At 40.0% G+C, this 20,858-nt stretch overlaps 1 protein-coding gene across 1 annotated transcript; it reads right to left on the bottom strand.

Moving 5' to 3' along the window:
- Window positions 1–18,203: 18,203 nt before the first annotated feature.
- Window positions 18,204–19,098, bottom strand: TPD52L3 (TPD52 like 3). Its single transcript, XM_063080418.1, is given in 2 exon segments — window positions 18,204–18,567; window positions 18,569–19,098. Coding segments are annotated over 2 exon segments (894 nt in total).
- Window positions 19,099–20,858: the final 1,760 nt, after the last annotated feature.

Raw genomic sequence — 20,858 nt, 5'->3', positions numbered from 1 at the left:
AAACGGCTCTGATCCACAGTGCCTCCCCCCTCCCCCCATGCTCCTGGGATGCCCTGGGGGTGGGGGGTGGGCCACGGGGAGGCTGCTACTGCTGCTGGAGGCTGTTGATACAAGCTGCTGCTGCTGCAAGCTGCTGTAAACTGCTGCTGCCAGGGCCCCTGGGTGCCCTAGGAGGCCACTGCAGCTGCTAAGGAAGCTGAGGACTGAGCTTGTGTTGGAATGAACCTGTCAGCTTTGCCAACGGCTCCCAGGATCTTTTCTAATTACCTAGCACATGACCTGTATGTGAGGGGTCTGATAATCCAGCAGGCACATGAGGGGTCTGGTGACCCAGTCTGTATAATGGGTTTAAAGGGTCTGAGCCCTAGCCCTGACAATAATGAAATGTTTTGGCTTTAGTGTAGCTATTGCCTTAACACGACAACTGTAATCTCATAGCTTTACAAGCTGCTTCTGAGGAAGGTCAGAAAATCCTTCCTAGGTTTTATGACCTGGTTCATGGGAAAAAGGCCAGAAGAAGGTGAGAGTGACCTTCCCGCTTCTGTCATTTTCTCATTTTTTTTTTCAGTTTAAAATATTCAATATTCCGAGGTGCCATGTTTTAGGGTAGCATGTCCTGAACTCCATCAACCTCTTTGAGTCTTGGTTTCCTAATCTGTAAAACAGAAATAATAAAGAGCCTCTCTCAAAGAACTATAGTGATGATTAAATGAATTAAGGCATGAAACTTCAGAATAGTTCCTGGTCCATAGTAAGTGGCATATAAATGTTAGCTCTTGGTATTATAAATGTATTTGCCTTCTTGGCAAATACAGACATTGTGAATTCATCTTTGGTGCCTCCAAATATGTGTGTTGCCTATCTTCTCTGACAGGCTTATCCAGCTTTCCTAGACAGGAAGACAGGATCAGAGATCAAATAGAGAACTAAATCAGAAAAAATTCATTAGGAAAAGACAAGTCATTTGATAGGAACACCTGGTTTGAATACCAAGTACAAGCACCTGAGCAGGTGAGCAGGTGAAGCAGGTGAGGCAGGGTCAAAGTTTGGGGTATAGAGAGACAAAGATTTGGAGTCATACCGAAGCAGGGACAGAGTTCAGAGGAAGAAAGAGGGTTCAGAGTGACAGCAGGCCAGGAATAAATGAGAGGGTGTTCAAGATGACTGTTGCAAAGGTTCATGCCTCTTCTCTTAGCTCCCCACCCATACCTATCAGGAGAGCTCCATGAAAAGGCTCTGGTGAGAATTTAGTGTATGCTTGAGGTGGGAGGCCGATTACTATGGCCAATTTTTTTAGCCCCCAAACTTCTCTACCATATTAATTATAGAGGGAGCCCAAGGTACCAACTAGCAAGTGTCTAACACTTCTATGTGCTCTGGCTTCCCAGCCTAGGTTTTGAGGGCTGGCAGATATTACGTGAAGGTGAGTTGGGATCTAAATGGACCAGGTTGTGCAAGAGTAAGTAGAAGACAGAATGAATATACAGGGATGGGAATAATCTGATATGAGTTTCCCAGATTTCATCCTATGTGTTTCTTCATCTGGCTGCTCCTGATTTAAACCTTTTATAATAAAACTATAGTAAAAACTATAGTGCTTTCTATGAGTTGTCCTAACAGATAATGGAACTTGAGGGGGTAGTGGGAACCTCAAATTCATAACTAGTTGGTCAGAAGTGTAGGTGACCTGGGTTACAATGCAGGTTTCTAAGTCAATAATAGGATATTTGAAGCCATACTACCAAGTTAAAATATGAATAAATAAAAAAGAGGGGCTAAGCGAGACGTAAAGCTAAGCTAATTAGGATGGAATCAGTTTTCAGCAGGACTTTGTATAGTGTTTGTAACCTCTGGTAAATAGCTATGCTGGGTCTTAAGCTGTGTGGTGGACAAATGGGTGTTTATTATTTAATTTTTTCCCCCATATGAACATAAGCTCTGTGAAGGCAGGGATTTTTTGTCTGTTTTGCTCACTGTGTCCCCCAGCACCTAAACAGTGCCTGACACACGGTAAGTGCTCAATAAATATTTTTTGGATGAAAAAATAAACTTTTTCATAATTAAAACAACAACTACATGCTACTCCCAGCCAGTGTGGTAGTGTTTCACTAGCTTTCCCAGTGATTCCCAAGACTGCCCCTCTGACCTCTATAATTTTCCTGGTGGGAATAAGTATGAGATTTTTGCTGAATGTGACCCTAAATGCAGAACCCAGTTAATGATATACTCAGGTTTCTCTCCCAAAGCTGTTAAGGGAAATCGAGGTGGTATAGGGTTAAGAATATGGCCCGAGTGAGCTGAGGGTACCAGAAAACTGAAAGAGTAGAATATTCACAAAGATGTGCAGGAAGAATCAGAAGGCCAGGGGTTGATAACTTCTGTACTTTAAGCACCTCAGTGACTCTTTCCTTTTCTGTCATAGATATGAGACTTGATAAGTATCAGAGAGAATTTCTGTGGTAGATAAATTCTGCCATCATGACCCAGTGTGTAGTGGATTGAATTATGTCCCCTCAAAACTCATTGAAGCTTGAATTGTGTCCCCGAGTTTTATGTATTAGAAACTTGGCCCCCACTGTGACTGTTACGAGGGTGGGAAATCCTATTATGGTAATTTAAAGGAGGAGCTTTGAAGAGGTGATTGGATTGTAGGACTGTGCAGTAGTGAATGGATTAAAAATGGTGGTCAGGGGTGTGGTTCTGAGGGCTTTAAAAGAAGAGGAGACTCTGCCTTGCTCTCTCTCTGCTCTCTCTGCTTTTGCGATCTTGCAGTGTGAGACCCGAGTCACTGTTGCCACCCCCAGATGGACTTTGTACTCCTCAGCCTCAGAAACTCTAAGCAACAAATGTTGTTTTTCTTTGTAAATCACCCAGTTCCATGTATTTTGTTATAGCAACACAAAATGGACTAATACACAGCTCATGTTCATTTTTATTTGGAATTGTATTCTACCCCCCACCCTGGCTAATGAGTGAGTCTAGGTGGTCACACAGCAACTCTCTGCATGTGTGTTCCAGACTTAAAAGAAAAGCTTTTAGCCTTTCCCCATTGATAAGAATATTTGAGGTGGGTTTTTCAAATATGGCTTTTATTATGTTGGAGATAGTTTCCTTCTATTTCTAATTTTTTGAGTGCTTTTATTATGAAAGATTGCTTACTTTTGTCAAATACTTTTTTTTTTTTTGCATTGAGAATCATGTGGCTTCTTCCTTCATTCTGCTAATGGCATATTAACATTGATCAATTTTTGTATGTTGAATCATACTAGTAATCCAGGAATAAATCCCATTTGGTCATAGTGTACAATCTTGTTAATATGTGTCTGAATTCAGTCTGCTGGTATTTTGTTGATAATCTTTGCATCAATGTTCATAGGGGATATTGGTCTGTTGTTTTCTTGTAGTGTCTTTTTTTTTTTCTTTTAATTTTTATTTTGTCGATATACAATGTGGTTGATTATTGTGGCCCATCACTGAAACCTCCCTCCCTCCTCCCTCTCCTCCCTCCCAGCCAACAATGTCCTTTCTGTTTGCTTGTTGTATCAACTTCAAGGAATTGTAGTTGTTATATCTTCTTCCCCCCCACCCCCCCCCGTTTTTTTTTTTTTTTTTTTTGGTGTGTGTGTGTGTGTGTATGAATTTATTTATTTATTTTTAGCTCCCACCAATAAGTGAGAACATGTGGTATTTCTCTTTCGGTGCCTAACTCGTTTCACTTAATATAATTCTCTCAAGGTCCATCCATGTTGCTGCAAATGGCAATATTTCATTCTTTTTTATAGCAGACTAGTATTCCATTATGTAGATGTACCACATTTTCCGAATCCACTCATCCGATGATGGACATTTGGGCTGGTTCCGACTCTTGGCTATTGTAAAGAGTGCTGCGATGAACATTGGGGAACAGGTATACCTTCAACTTGATGATTTCCATTCCTCTGGGTATATTCCCAGCAGTGGGATAGCTGGGTCATATGGTAGATCTATCTGCAATTGTTTGAGGAACCTCCATACCATTTTCCATAGAGGCTGCACCATTTTGCAGTCCCACCAACAATGTATGAGAGTTCCTTTTTCTCCACAACCTCGCCAGCATTTATCGTTCAGAGTCTTTTGGATTTTAGCCATCCTAACTGGGGTGAGATGGTATCTCAGTGTAGTTTTGATTTGCATTTCCCGGATGCTGAGTGATGTTGAGCATTTTTTCATATGTCTGTTGGCCATTTGTATATCTTCCTTAGAGAAATGCCTACTTAGCTTTTTTGCCTATTTTTAAATTGTGTTGCTTGTTTTTTTCTTGTAAAGTTGTTTGATTTCCTTGTATATTCTGGATAATAATCCTTTGTCAGATGCATATTTTGCAAATATTTTCTCCCACTCCGTTGGTTGTCTTTTAACTCTGTTAATTGTTTCTTTTGCTGTACAGAAGCTTTTTAGTTTGATATAATCTCATTTGTTTATTTTTCCTTTGGTTGCCCGTGCTTTTGGGGTCGTATTCATGAAGTCTGTGTCCAGTCCTATTTCCTGAAGTGTTTCTCCTATGTTTTCTTTAAGAAGTTTTATTGTATCAGGGTGTGTATTTAAATCCTTAATCCATTTTGAGTTGATTTTGGTATATGGTGAGACGTATGGGTCTAGTTTCATTCTCCTGCATATGGATATCCAGTTATCCTAGCACCATTTGCTGAAGAGGCAGTCCCTTCCCCAGTGAATAGGCTTGGTGCCTTTGTCAAAAATCAGATGGCAGTAAGTGTGTGGGTTGATTTCTGGATTTTCTATTCTATTCCATTGGTCAGTGTGTCTGTTTTTATGCCAGTACCATACTGTTTTGGTTATTATAGCTCTGTAGTATAGCTTAAAGTCAGGTAGTGTTATGCCTTCCAGCTTTATTTTTTTTACTCAGCATTGCTTTGGCTATGCATGGTCTTTTATTATTCCATATAAATGTCTAGATAGTTCTTTCCATTTCTGAGAAAAATGTCATTGGAATTTTGATGGGGAATGCATTGAATTTGTATATCACTTTGGGTAGTATGGACATTTTCACTATGTTGATTATTCCAATCTAAGAGCATGGGATATCTTTCCATCTTCTTGTATCCTCTCTAATTTCTCTCAGCAGTGGTTTGTAGTTCTCATTATAGAGATTTTTCACCTCCTTGGTTAACTCAATTCCTAAGTATTTTATTTTTTTGGTGGCTATTGTAAATGGGCAGGCTTTCTTGAATTCTCTTTCTGCATGTTCACTATTGGAGAAAAGAAATGCTACTGATTTTTGTGTGTTGATTTTGTATCCTGCTACTGTGCTGAAATCATTTATCAACTCCAAGAGATTTTTTGTAGAGGCTTTAGGCTGTTTGATATATAGTATCATGTCATCTGCAAAAAGGGACAGTTTGACTTCTTCTTTTCCAATCTGGATGCCCTTTATTTCCTTCTCTTCTCTGATTGCTCTGGCTAGTACTTCCAACACTATGTTGACTAGGAGTGGTGAGAGTGGGCATCCTTGTCTAGTTCCTGTTCTTAAAGGAAAAGCTTTCAGCTTTTCCCCATTCAGGATGATATTGGCAGTGGGTTTGTCATATATGGCTTTAATTATGTTGAGATACTTTCCCTCTATACCTAACTTATAGAGGGTCTTTGTCATAAATGAATGCTGAATTTTATCAAATGCTTTTTCAGCATCTATAGAGATGATCATATGGTCCTTGTGTTTGAGTTTATTAATATGGTGTATCACATTTATTGATTTGCGTATGTTGAACCAACCTTGCATCCCTGGGATGAATCCCACTTGATCGTGGTGAATAATTTTACGTATGTGTTGCTGTATTCTGTTTGCTAGTATTTTAGTGAGGGTTTTTGCATCTATATTCATCAAGGATATTGGCCTGTAGTTTTCTTTTTTGGTTATATCTTTACCTGGTTTTGGTATCAGGATGATGTTTGCTTCATAGAATGAGTTTGGGAGATTTGCATCCGTTGCAATCTTTTGGAATAGTTTGTAAAGAATCGATGTCAATTCCTCTTTGAATGTTTGATAAAATTCTGCTGTAAATCCGTCTGGTCCTGGGCTTCTCTTTGTTGGGAGCCTTTTGATAACAGCTTCAATCTCCTTTATTGTTTTTGGTCTGTTCAAATTTTCTACATCTTCATGGTTCAGTTTTGGGAGCTCTTGTGTGTCCAGAAATTTATCCATTTCCTCCAGATTTTCAAACTTGTTGGCGTATAGTTGTTTATAGTAGTCTCGAATGATTCCTTGTATTTCAGATGGATCAGTTGTAGTATCGCCTTTTTCATTTTTAATTTTTGTTATTTGAATCTTATTTGAATCTTCTCTCTTCTTTTTTTTGTTAGCCATGCTAATGGTTTGTCAATATTATTTATCTTTTCAAAAAACCAACTTTTTGATTCATTGATCTTTTGTACTGTTTTTTGGGTTTCAATTTCATTAAGTTCTGCTCTGATCTTAATGATTTCTTTCCATCTGCTAACTTTAGGTTTGGATTGTTCTTGTTTTTCTAGATCTTTAAAGTGAAGTGTTAGGTTGTTCACTTGCCATCTTTCCATTCTTCTGAGGAGAGCATTTAATGCAATAAATTTCCCCCTTAATACTGCTTTTGCAGTATCCCACAGGTTTTGGTATGATGTATCATTATTTTCATTAGTTTCAATAAATTTTTTGATTTCCTGCTTGATTTCTTCTTGGACCCATATGTCATTAAGTAGAATGCTGTTTAATTTCCATGTGTTTGTATAGTTTCCAAAGTTTCATTTGTTATTGATTTCTAGTTTTAATCCATTGTGGTCTGAGAAAATACATGGGATAATTCCAATTTTTTTGATTTTGTTGAGACTTGATTTGTGACCTAATATGTGGTCTATCCTGGAGAATGATCCATGTGCTGATGAGAAGAATGAATATTCTGAGGTTGTTGGATGGAATGTTCTGTAGATATCTGCCAAGTCCAATTGGCTAAAGTGTTGTTTAGATCTTGTGTTTCTCTGCTGATTCTTTGCCTAGATGATCTGTCCAATATTGACAGTGGAGTGTTCAGGTACCCTGCTATTATGGTATTAGTGTCTATTTCCTTCTTTAGGTCTAATAGAGTTTGTTTTATAAATCTTGCTGCTCCAACATTGGATGCGTACATATTTATGATTGTTATGTCTTCTTGATGCATCAGTCCTTTTATCATTACGTAGTGTCCCTCATTGTCTCTTTTTATGGTTTTTAGTTTAAAGTCTATTTTGTCAGATATAAGAATAGCTACTCCAGCTCGTTTTTCTTTTCTGTTTGCATGGTAAACCTTTTTCCATCCTTTCACTATTAGTCTATGTGAGTCTTTATGGGTGAGGTGGGTCTCTTGTAGGCAGCATATAGTTGGGTCCTCTTTTTTAATCCAGTCAGCCAGTCTGTGTCTTTTGATTGGGGAATTTAAGCCTTTTACATTAAGAGTTGTTATTGAAAGGTGTTGATTTGTTCCTAGCTTTTTATTGGTTGTTTGGTTGTCTTAGGTGTCTTTTGTTCCTTGCTTTCTGATTTACTGTTTGTTTTCTGTGTTTTTTGGTTCCTTAGGTTGTAGGTAGCGTTTTTGTTTGTTTCTTTTCTCTTCATGAATGCCATTTTTATTATACCAGTGGGTTTTGATTTTTCTTGGGTTTTTATGGCCTTGGTAGTTGTTTTTCAGGAACCAAACCCAGTACTCCCTAGAGAATTTCTTGTAAGGGTGGTCGTGTGGTGGTGAACTCCCACAGTTTTTGCTTGTCTGAGAAATATACTATTTGCCCTTTATTTTGGAAGGATAGCCTTGCAGGGTAGAGTATTCTTGGCTGACAGTCTCTGTCTTTTAGTAATTTGAATATATCATCCCATTCCTTTCTATCTTTTAGGGTTTGTGTTGAAAAGTCTGTTGTTAGCCTGATTGGGGCTCCTTTATAGGTGATTTGACGTTTCTCTCTTGCAGCTTTTAAGATTCTCTCTTTGTCTTTGAGTTTTGCCAATTTTACTATAACGTGTCTTAGAGAAGACCTTTTTGGGTTGAATACGTTTGGAGATTGTTGAGCTTCCTGGATCTGAAGATCTGTGATTTTTCCTATACCTGGGAAGTTTTCTGCCACTATTTTGTTGAATATGTTTTCAGTGCCATTTCCTTTTTCTTCCCCTTCTGGGATACCCATGACTTGGATATTTGAGCGCTTAAGGTTGTCTGATATCTCTTTCAGATTTTCCTCAATGTCTTTGATTCTTTTTTCTTTTTTTTTTTTTGTCTGCTTGTGTTATTTCAAACAGCCCATCTTCAAGTTCAGAGGTTCTCTCTTCAACTTCCGCAAGCCTGTTGGTTAAACTCCCCATTGTGTTTTTTATTTCGCTGAATAACTTCTTTAGTTCGGCAAGTTCTGCTACATTTTTTTTCAGGACATTGATTTCCTTGTACATTTCCTCTTTCAGGTCCTGTATACTTTTCCTCGTTTCATCATGATGTCTAGCTGTGTTTTCTTGTATCTCATTCAGTTTCCTTAGAATTATCACTCGAAGTTCCTTTTCAGTCATTTCAAGGGCTTCTTGTTCTATAGGATCTAGCGTTTGAGATTTATTAACTTTTGGTGGTGTACTTTCTTGATTTTTTGTATTTCTGGTATCTTTTCTTTGATGTTTATTCATTGTGGCAGGGGGTTTCACAGTCCACCGGTTTGACACTATTGACTAACTAAGGTGTTGCTGTGGTTGCCAATTTGGTATGGCTACCTCCGTGACTGCTCAGTTGGCCTCTAGTGCCTTGTGTGTGTGGTTGCCTCAGGTCTTGGGCCTCTCCGGGGAGCCACCTCTCTGGTCAGCTTGGACTCTACTGGGCTGCTGGATCACGGGGCGGTACCGCAGGGTGTGTGGTCTCTGCTGAGCTTCCACTTCCTGTGCCAGACTTCTCTGTGTTCCATGCGCTCTGGCCCGGGCTGCTGGGATGCACCGAGGCACCGCAGAGCGTGTGGTCTCTGCAGAGCTTCCCCTTCCCCTACTGGATGTCTCCCTGCTTTATGCACACTAGGCTAGGCTTGGGATGGAGCCAGGTGGCGGCAGTGAAGCCTACCTGCTGGATCTCGCAGTGGCGGCCCTGCAGGGTGTGTGTTTTCTGCCAACACTCTGCCTCCCTAGCCTGATGTCTCCCCACTTTGTGCACACTGGGCTGAGCTGGGAATGGAGCCGGGTGGCGATGGTGAAGCCTACCTGCTGGATCACACAGTGGCGGCCCCGCAGGGTGTGTGTTTACTGCCAAGACTCTGCCTCCCTAGCTGGACGTCTCCCCGCTCTGTGCACACTGGGCTGGGCTGGGAATGGAGCCGGGTGGCGGTGGTGAGTCCTACCTGCTGGATCTCGCAGTGGCAGCCCCTCAGGGTGTGTCTTCTGGTAGTGTCTTTGGTTTTGACATTAGGGTAATGCCAGCCTCAGAGAATGCGTTAGAAAATGTTCCCTTTTCTTCAGTCTTTTGGGAAATTTGGAGATGGATTGGGATTAGTTTTTCTTTAAATGTTTGGTAGAATTCACCAGTGAAGCCCTGAGGTCCAGGGCTTTTCTTTGTCAGGAGATTTTTGATTACTGATTCAACCTCCTTACTAGTTATAGGTCTATTAAGATTTTCTCGTTCTTAGTGATTTAGTCTTAGTAGTTTTTGTGTTTCTAGGAATTTGTCTATTTCATCTATGTTCTCATCTATGTTGCTGGTATACTCTGTTATGATTATTTTTATTTCTGTAGAATCCGTAGTAATCTTTTGATTTTAGTAATTTGAGTCTTCTCTTTCTTTCTTAGCCCATCTAGCTAAAGGTTTGTCAATTTTTTTGATCTTTTCAAAGAATCAGTTTCAGTTTTATTAAATTATGCTATTTTTCTATTCCCTATTTTGTTTATCTTTGCTGTAGTTTTTATTATTTTCTTCCTTCTGTTAGCTTTGTGTTTAGTTCATACTTCTTTTTTCTATTTCCTTAAGTTTTTTTTTTTTTTTTTTTGTGACCGGCTGCACCGCGCTCAGCCAGTGAGCGCACCAGCCATCCCTATGTAGGATCCAAACCCGCGGCGTGAAAGCACTGCTGCACTCCTAGTGCCGCACTCTCCCGAGTGCGCCACGGAGTCGGCCCTCTATTTCCTTAAGTTTTAAAGTTAGATTGTTAATTTTAGATCTTTCTTGTTTTTAATATAAGCATTTATAGCTATAAATTTCCCACTGTGCACTACTTTTTCTTCATCTCATGCATTTTGGTATGTTGTTTTTTGGTTTTTGTTTGTCTCTAAGTATTTTTTAAATTTCCTTTGTGATTCCTTTTTTGACCTATTCATCATTTAATAATATGATATTTAATTTCCACAAAGATATAAATTTTCCAGTTTTGCTTCTGTTATTGATTCCTAGCTTTATCACTTGGATAATTGGCCAGAGAAGGTATTTGTATGATATATATCATTTAAATTCTAGTAAGGCTTAATTTGCAGCCAAATATATGGTCTATCCTGGAAAATGTCTGATGCACACTTGAGAGGAATGTATGTTGTTGTTGGGTACAGTGTTCTGTATGTGTCTGTTAGATCTGGTTGGTTTATTGCATTAAGTCTACTGGTTCCTTGTTTATCTTCTGTATGGTTGTTCTATCTATTATTGAGAGTGGGGTATTGAAGTCTGCAACTATTATTGTACAACTGTCTATTTCTCCCTTTAATTCTGTCAGTTTTTCTTCATTCATTTTGATGATCTGTCAGTGGGTGGAGAAATGTTTGTAATTAGGTATCTTCTTGTTGTATTGAAACTTTCATTAATATATAGGGTTCTTCTTTGTCTCTCCTAGCCTTTATTGATTTACAGACTATTTTATCTGATATTAGTATAGCCACCCCTGCTCTCTTTTAGTTACTGCTTTTTCTGTTATTTCACTTTTCATCTGTTTGTGTCTTTAGATCTGAAGTGAGTCTCTTGTGGACGGCATGTAGATGGATCATGTATTTTTATCCATTCTGCCAATCTCTGTCTTTTGATTATAGAGTTTAATCCATTTACATTTAAAGTAATAACTGATAGGGAGGAACTTACTTCTTTCATTTAGCTATTTGTTTTCTATATGCCTCATAGCTTATTTGTCTCTCACTTCCTGCATTACTGTCTTCTTTTGTGTTTAACTGATATTTTTTGTAGTGAAATGCCTAAATTCTTTCCTCATTTCCTTTTTGTACATTTTTTGGCTCTCTTTGTGGTTACCATGGGGATTACATTTAACATCCTAAAGCTATTACATTCTAATTTTAATTTATACCAGCTTAACTTTAATAATATAAAAAAACTCCACTCCTTTCCAGTTCTGTCCTCATCCCTTTCAGTTGTTAATGTCACAAAATTACATTTTGTACATTGTGTGTCCCCTTGCAAAAAACCAATAATTTGTTTAAAATCACTGTTCTCTTAAATTACGTATAACATATAAATGTGGAGTTACAAACCAAAGTTGCAATGATACTAGCTTTTAGACTAGTAATTTTTAAATTGTATTAATCTCTTAAATCATGTAGAAAATGAAAAATGAAGTTACAAACTGTTGTTGCAATAATTCTAGCTTTTATAATTGCCCATGTATTTACCTTTACTGTATTGAGATCTTTATTTCTTCATATGGCTTAGAGTTGCTGTCTAGTGTCCTTTTATTTCATACTGCAGGAGTCTCTTGAACATTTCTTGCAGGGCAGGTTTAGTGGTAATAAATTCCCTCAGTTTTTGTTTATCTGAAAATTTCTTAATTTCTCCCTCACTTTTTTTTTCTTGTTGTCTGGCCAGTACAGGGAACCAAACCTTTGACTTTTGTATTACATGTCCACATTCTAACCAACTGAGCTAACTGGCCAGCTCCCTCCCTCACTTTTGAAGGACAGTTTTTCTAAATGTAGGATTCTTGGTTGACAGGGTTTTTTGTTTTTCTTATAGCCCTTTAAATATATTGACCCACTGCCTCCTGGCCTCCAAAGTTTCTGATGCAAAATCTGGTGATAATCTCATTGAAGATTCCTTGTATATGATGAGTTGCTTCTCTCTTCCCGATTTCAAGATTCTCTTTTTGTTTTTGTCTTTCAAAAGTTTGATTGTAATGTGTTTTGGCATGGGTCTCTTTGAGTTTATTTGGAGTTCATTGAGCTCCTTGGAAGTTTACATTAATTTTTTCATCACATTTGTGACATTTCAGCCATGATTTATTCAAATATCTTCTCTGCTCATTTCTCCCACATTGTGTAGATTGGCTCACAGGTCCCTTAGGCTCTCTTCACTTTTATTCAATCTTTTTCCTTTCTGTTCTTCAGTGTCAGTAATTTTCATTTCCCTTTTTCAAATTTACTGACTCTTTCTTCTGCTTGCTCAAATCGGCCTTTGAATCCCTCTAGCAAATTTTTCATTTCAGTTATTGTACTTTTCAGTTCCAGACTTTCTTTTTGGTTTCTTTTAGTTTTTTTCATCTTTATTGATATTTCCATTTTGTTTATGCATCATTTTTTTGATTTTCTCTATATCTCCCTTTAGTTCTTTGAGTATCTTAAAGACAGTTTAAAGTGTTTGTCTTGTATATCTGCTATCAGGTCCTTTTCAGGGACAGTTTCTGTTGGTTTATTTTCATCCTTTGAATGGGCCATACTTTCCTGTTTCTTTGTATGCCTTTTGATTTTCTGTTGAAAATTGGACATTTGAATCTAATAATATAGTAACCTGGAAATCAGATTTTTCCCCGTTCCTCAGAGTTCGCTGTTTTCTGTTATTGCTTTTTATTGTTTTTGTTGTTTTTATTCTTAGACTATTTCTGTACCAATAGTCAGCCTGATGTGTAAACTTAAGGTCTTCTCAGGTCTCTTCTGAGATATTCCCTGGGCATGCATGGTCACTTTCTATAATATCTGGTTTTCAAAAAGGGGGAAAGAGAAAAATGAAGTGTGTGGAAAAAAGGGCACTAACCTTTTAAATTCCCTGGAAGTCACTTCAGCGGTGGGGTGGGGGGTGGAGTTGCAACAATGGGAAGAGGTGCAACAACAATGGCTACCCACCTCTTTGTACTCTTTGCACCTCTGTGATCAGAAGCAGCAATCAATGATCAAAACACAGATCTCAAATATTTGGAGAATGGGGTTCTTTTTGCCAATCCTGGCTCCCACAAGCTGTGTGCAGGTTGCTCCAGGAACATGTGCACAGCTGCTTGTTACAGAGATGGGGGTCAAAGATGGGTCACTGCTACTGTGCTATGAGTTAAAATAGACTGAAATTAACCACAATTTACTGTCCAAGCCTTTCCCTACAAGTTGCAAGCCTTCAGTAGATTCTAGAGTTCCAACAGTTATATCAGATCAATTCTGCCAGTGCAATTGTTGTCTAGGTGGGGAGACAGAATCCTTGTGCTTCTTACTCCACCATCTTCCCAGAATCCTCTCTCCACAATTGTTTTGATAGAGTGGTGAACATCCTTTTTTCTTGCATTACAGTTTACAGGCGAGATACTAAAACTCCATGGCTCAGATGCAACTAACCCCATTCCTCAGCAGAATCAATGCATGGCATCATTGTCTCCTTTATGTATAGGGCCATCAAGCACATTTCCCAGAACCATCAAGATACCTGCACAGTTCTGGGTTAGTGGTCACTGCCTACCTCTCTGTAACCCATGCAATCCATGAGAGTAGGGTAGGTAGTTTCTCTCAAATCTGGAACTTTGCTATTTGATGAATCAGGAAGCAAAGTAGCCTCCAGAAGTTGGTAGTGAATTTCTCTGGTACTGATGCTAGTATTATGCTGGGGCATATTTGATGTTAATAAACACAGTGCTTGCTACTCTATTCCCATCCTTACCAACAGCATGAGGAGTGTCGTCTGTGGGAAATAAAACTTTTGACCCTAGAGTCTTAGTCCATTCTTGCTGCTATAACAAAATACTGTAAACTGAGTAGCTTATAAACAACGGAAATTTATTTCTCACAGTTCTGGAGGCTAAGAAGTCCAAGATCAAGGTGTTATCCAATTTAGTGTCTGGTGAGGGCCCATATCCTGGTTCATATATAGTGCCCTCTTGTTGTGTCCTTCTATGGTGGAAAAGGCAAACTCCCCTGTGCTTACTTATAGGGGCATTGACCTCATTCATGAAAGCTAATAACTTCCTAAAAGGCCCCACCTCCCAATGACATCACCTTGGTGGTTAAGATTTCAACATATCATTTTCAGGGGCACATAAACATTCAGGCCATAGCATCTTTTCTCTACCTTCCATACTGACCCCTTCACTCACATTGGCTATGGAAGCCCAAGAAAACTGACAGCCTCATCGAGTTTTGTTCCAATATCCTTCCTAATTACTTCCCAATCAGTGGTTCCTAGGGGTCGAGCCAAACTTAGGGATGAACATATTTAGGTATACACATCTCCCAGGAACTATTGGAAATAGCATCCTGAGTGGCCAAGTTAAAGTTAAATAGACTGAAGCTAGTCTACAAAATTCAAATAGGTTCAGATGAGCAGAGGTGATCAAATTATGAAGGTAGACAGGTAGAGAATGAGAAGAAACAATGCCTGGAAATGGTAGAAGCAGGTGGAAAAAGGAAATCTGGAGGAAACCTTTGAACCAGAGTTCACATGTTCATGGAGGTATTTTATTTGGTGCCTGTGGCTGAAGTCCAATAAACAAGCCAAAGCAAAATGAATGTGAAGCTCCAGTTTCATTAATATCAAGTCTTTTCAATTCTGCATCCTTATCATCTTGCAGATTCATCCATTTCTCTCCTGTGCAGTTGGTTCCTAAGTCTGGGAGATTCTCTTAAATACTTCTTAATCTATCTCTCTGGTGACCAGAATAATCAATCTATAACACAATTTGATAGTTATTTTTTTTACTTAAGTGCTTTAATGCCTCCATTTCCTACATGATTAAATACTAGTCTGAAGCAGCATATGACTGTTTAAAATTTTTCTCCTGCTTATATTTCCATACTCATTTCTTACCACTTCCCCTCCCCCTCCCTAGCCATAATGACCTATAGGTATTTCCTGGAACATGCCATTCTTATACATTCCTTCACATCTCAGTTCCTTTGGATATTGTCTGAAATGTTCTACTCTTCTCTGTCTGGAAAACTCCTCCTAGTCTTCTAAGATTTTCTGCCTTTCTGAAGTCTTTACTGACCTACAAAGGCCGAGTTAAACATTCCTTCCTCAGGACTTCCTTTGTCTCTGGCACACAGCTCTGTTTTAGCACCTACTGCAGTGAATTTTGATTATTTGAAAATCTGAGTTTCTAGAGAGCATGAGTCATGTCTAGTTGACTTCTGTGCCTTCAGGGCCTGGCACAGTTCTTCACAAATAGTAGGGTCTCAAATTTTCTTTGAATAATTCAAAATGCTTTTGAATAAAGAAAACATTTTTGTTTAAAAGCAGGAGGAACTTGTCAACCAGTTCATGTTGTTGATAATCTCTTGGACTCAAGATCTGATGTCTAAAGCATATTATATTAATTCCTTCAGTGATTTCACAAGTATTAATTGAACATCTACCAAAGCCAGTCATGGTAATAAAATGAACAGCAAAAATAGATATGTGCTTTACTGCTCTCATGTAGTTGAAAATTTATTGGGGAAACTGTTACGGCATTTGTACAAATTACTAAATAAAATAGAATATATTTCAGGTTTGGCTCATGATGTTAGTATAAGACTGTCCCTAACACAAGCCTTTCTGAAATATAAGGTCAATGCCTTTGGAGTACTTTTGCTTCTTTCATGCTGCAGGTTCACCTCTTGCTCTCCAGCATAGAAAAGTATTTTAGTTGACAAACAACAATAAATTAAAAAACAAACATGTTAAATAGTTGAAAATCTTGTTTTAATCCAAGCAAAACTTTGTCTTCAGAAATCTGTGGACAGTTGGGATACACATCAGTTATGTTACAGTTTACCAAGTGCCTTTGTATTTATAGCAGTATTTGGTTTTGCTTGTAGGAAAATCAAAGGAATGTACGGGGAGCATTCAAGAATCAACAAAACAGGATCACCTTCTTAGGCTGGAGGGACTACCTTTAGGCAGTGAGAGGTTATTGTAAAGTATCCGAGCAAATAAATGTCCTAGTCTCTTTGCCTAGAGCCAATAAGACACAAACTTCTATCTCAGGCAGTATGACTGGAGGAATGAAAGAAGCTGCCAGGTCTTGGCATTTTGAAAGTGGAAAAGGAAAAAAACAAAAAACATCATAGCTCTTATGAAAAATCAAATATCAGAAAGTTCAAACAAACTCAAACCAGGTTCCTACAAGTTCCTACTGTCGTCATATCTCAGTTGGGTTAGCTAAAATCAAGGACAGACTTGGAATGAAGCAGAGAAGTGATGTATAATCAGTTAGCTAGGTCCATTCAAACATATAACAGCCAGCATTACAGGGGATGGGCATTCTTTTTTAAATGTTGCTTAAGACAGGGGTTTCTCTTTCTTAAATTTGCCTATATCATTTCCCTCCAGCCCCTCAGCTGGAGGTGGTAACTAATTGGGAATTGCTATACAGCTGAGAAGTTCCTTCTGTTGGGCCCATTTTTTGTGAGCCACATGGTGCCTATGGGTGGAGGATGAAGATGGCGCCCGTGGGAAGTAGGGGAGGCCGTAAGGCAAGATAGCTCCAAAAGGTTTTTATTGGTCCTCCAGTATTTCTGCACTCGTGAACCCTGTGGGATCGCTATGCTCAACACGTTAGTACAAAATGCATGCCCGTGTGATCCTTTAATTGATTGGTTAGTTCACGGAAAGCCCCTACTTGCTTGCTTATATAAATTGCAGTGTAATGGCAATAAAGCGGAACTGCCCCGACAGAACCCCTGCTGCGTCTGAGTGTCTCTTTCACGGGGCTGGGTTGGTGGGCAGCAGGCTCACTTTTCTCCGAGACCCCTCAGTCCCAACACCAGGGGTAATCCTGTCGGCTCCTTCTCCTTCTGGGTCTGCGGGAGGACCCCAGGCGCCTTTTAGGTGTCATGCTGCTGTGGCAGAGATATGCCACAAGGTTAAATTTTAAAACCCTCATTTTGAAATATAAAGAGAGTACAAACAAAGCACAATGCAAAATAAAATTGTGATTTCAACTTGAGTCCAAAATAGTAACAATCTCCTAAGCTGAAGCTAAGTTCCTTTGCTTAATAGCTTTGAAAAAAGAATGAAGTTTATAACAGTGATGGTATTCATGTAACAATTAGTCCACTAATGATATTTTTTTCTCTTTTCTGGGGGTCTCAGAGAAGATGGATAGTTTTCTTGATCATCTTTATTGTTATGGTCAACGTCCGACGGGTAAAAGAAATTTGCCCATGAGAACTGGGTGATAGGAAAAGGAAAAGGGTTTATTTCTGGCAGCCAGGGCTACACAGGCCAGTTGAAGTGAAGTGCGCAGCCCTGAGTTTAAACCTCTGGCAGCTTTTATTTTTAGGTAGGCGGGAATTTTTCCGCTCCTGACACAATCTAGCCAATGCAAGCAAGCCAGCCATACATAAGCTAATTTTGCTGTTAGCCCTGTAGCCCCTCCCCACCCTGGATTCCCCATAGGGACTTTCCAGGCTAAAAGGGCAGAGCCGCCTAAAATGGCATTGGCCATGCTACTCTGTTTATTCCCCTTTATTTTAGCAAGTGAATTGTACAGAAGTAGAATGCATATGTTAAGGTCAGTAGGGTTTGGGGCGTCCCTTAACATTATATAAGTTGTAGGCCACGTGGAGCTTTCAAGGTGACTCTGTTCCTTCTGAGACTTAGGGAAGGAAGAAAAAGGGATAAAACTACAGATTATTTCATACCTTTTTAGTCCTAAACAGAAATTCACTTTGGCTTTCTAATAGGCTAGTTTTCCAAATGAGGGTTTGGGCTTTAACCTAAGACCCTTCTGGAGCCATTGTCCTGTCCATTAAAGGCAACCCCAGGAAAGCTAGCATAGTGATACATTTCATCTACAAACTTCAGTGTAAAATAACTAGGCAGAAAATTTTGGGTTCTCTATGTCATTCAACAGCAGCAAAATCTATGTACAAACGGGCATTTCTTTTCTCAAAACTGGGCTCTGTCCATTTCGTGAATTAAATTTATCACTGTGGTTTGGCTGTTTTTGTTGGGCAGAGCTGCAAATGTGATGAGGCAAGGGGGTTACTGCATTTGTTTAATGGCCAGGCAAGGTTGCCAACGGGCTCATTTTGGCGCGAGAAAGGGGAGCAGGTCATCCCCACTCCCCAAAACTGGGAGCGGATCACCCCCACTCCCTGCTGAAGAAGGCAGGCAGTCACTGTCAAGCTGTCTGCCACCTGCGACTCTGGATTTTATTGTTCCCATCAGACCTTCAAGAGACCTGAATGTGGTCGACTTCATGTCTCCAAGCTTCCTGCAGATGGCAGAGCTCATGGTGGACAGGGCAGCTGACGTCTTCCGTTTCCCGTAGGCGCTGGAGACCTGAACATCATGCCAGCTCTTGGACAGATTCTGCCTCAGCCCCACCAAGGCCGTGAAGTCCAACTTCCTCTGGAGCTCCCCGCAGCGTCTCTCTTGGGCTGCCAGGTGTGGCTAGGGCTATGATTTCCGCCTGTAATTTAGCGAGCTCGGATTTGAGCTCCATTCGCTCTGCGACTGTCAGATACTCTGGTTCACAAGTCGGGTGGGATTCATATGGGCTCACAGAGGTCTCTGCCATAGCATCTGGCATGGCCTGGGAAAGAAGATCTTCGTTAAGGGAGTCCAGGTCCAGTTCTTGGTAAAGAGAGTCGAATTCCTGGTCGGCGGAGAAATAATCTTGGCCGGCAGAGTCTAAATCTAGGTCCGTGGGCTCAGACCCTTGGCCAGTGGGGTTGGACTCTAGGCAGGGTGGATCCGTATCTTGGCCAGTAGAATGGACGCCGGGGGCGGCGAGGCGATGTCCGGGCCTGCGCAGTGGTCTCCTCCGCCCGCAGGTGCTCACTTCCGGTCGGTGGGGTGGGGGGGATGGGGCTAGGTCGGGGTGTAGGAGGCGGGACATCCGGTCCGGAGGACGGGAGGCCCCGGAGGCACTGGAGGTCATGAAGCACTTGTGGTGGTTTGGGATCCCAACGACCATATGAGGTAGGCAGTGCCGTGATAAGATTATTATCGAGAGGAGAGGAATTTACTCTCCTGGCACACTCGGTAGCAGTTGAACTCTTGTGATAGCTAACATAAATTTACAAAAAAGTCCAGTACATAAAGTAAATAACTACCCCAGGGTGGCGGGGAATTCAGAACTCCTGGGCTGTCCTCTTCCCCATCCTCCCGTCCCAGGTTTTCAAAGGAGCCCTGAAAAACTCCTAGTACCACCTGAAAGTTGGATTTAAAGCCTTCACAGAACTTTGAGTCTGATAGTAAGTAACTTGAATCCTAATGAAGTATCAACAGTGCCACAGACCTGGAAGAGTGGAACTCAGAAAGTGAGTCTGACCAGTCACCATGGTCTGTAATTTTTGAAGAGGGGCGAGGGCAGAGGATGAGTAAATCTATAGTAGTTTTTTCAAATTTAAGCTTTATAAAAGCAAAGACTATAGTACTTTGAGGATTTAGGAGAGAGGGTATATTCCCCGCCCCCTGCATCCACTCACATTTCTGAAAACATGTCTCTCCACATTCATGGTTACCAGTTGTGGGAGGTGGTATGAACAGTAAAGTAGAACTGGTTAGACAGGGTCTATCAGAGTATCAACCTACCACATCCCCCAGTTCTACCCAGAGTTTATAATTAATACAGTGGAAAAACCAGGACGTCAATCCAGTGAGAGCATGTGTTCAGCTCATTGTCTAGCTCATTGTCTGGCTGTCTATTCCCAGGGAATATCCTTGAGCAAGTCTTACAGTCTAGTGATTTTGTTGGACATTCTGGTAGTTCTTGCAGGCGTGATCTTTTGGAACATAATATGATCTTTAACAAATATGAGCAGTTTGCCATAGTCATGCTTATGTGGCTAAAATGAAGCATCTAGCTGTCTATCCATACCAAATCCAGCTCTCCTTTGGGTTTATATTAAGTAACTTTTTTACATAACTCAGTCTTGCCCTGAAGGGTGTGATTCCCTGGATTAAAAAATGAGGATTGCTCTTGTTGGAAACATGAAGGCTGTTGGAGGGTTTGGCTATGTGTATAACAGTCAGAAAAGGGCAACTAGGGTTCCCTAAAATCATTTTGTTTCAGAGGGTGGATTCTTCTTCCATCGCCTGCAGAAACACTAATGATTTCAGAAACACTCCCAGACTCTGAACCAGAACTCCTCTTTCAAAACAGAATGAAGGATAAAGAAATCCCTGAATTAAGCTGAATAACATGGAAAACACATTGTCCATTCAAAGTTGAGATTCCAAATCACCAGTTCTGAACTTGCACTTGATTTTTCTTCTCTGGATTGTTTCAGCTACCAGCCTCACTGCCTATTTTCTTGTTTATATGCTTCCTGTCTTTTAAATGTAAAATATGAAATCTTTTGGTACATTTTGATTCCTTTTAATAGAGTAATGGTTTTCCCTCATAGCAAAACTGAGCTGACTCTTTCAGAGACTTGGTTTCCAGATCCAAAATCAAAACATGGCCTCTGGAAGGGGGGGCCCTAATTGGCAAAGTTCTGACCTCCTGAGTAAACCTGGACAATTGAGTAAACAGCACAGTGGAACAACCCACATTATTAGCCTTATGAATAACCAAATAGAAAACAGCATTTATGTTTTGAAAACATAGATCTATCAAATGAAATTTCATTTAATTTGTAGTGATTCTAACCGATTGTTTGTATATGCTATCCTTTTAAGGAATAAAATACCAAATTATCACTCCGTAGTTTTAGAATTTCACATCTCTAG

The sequence above is a fragment of the Cynocephalus volans genome, chromosome 16 (assembly GCF_027409185.1).
Source record: "Cynocephalus volans isolate mCynVol1 chromosome 16, mCynVol1.pri, whole genome shotgun sequence".
NCBI classification, from domain to species: Eukaryota; Metazoa; Chordata; class Mammalia; order Dermoptera; family Cynocephalidae; genus Cynocephalus; species Cynocephalus volans.
The sequence above is the reverse complement of the archived record's forward strand: the minus strand, read 5'-3'. Positions and strand labels throughout refer to the sequence as shown.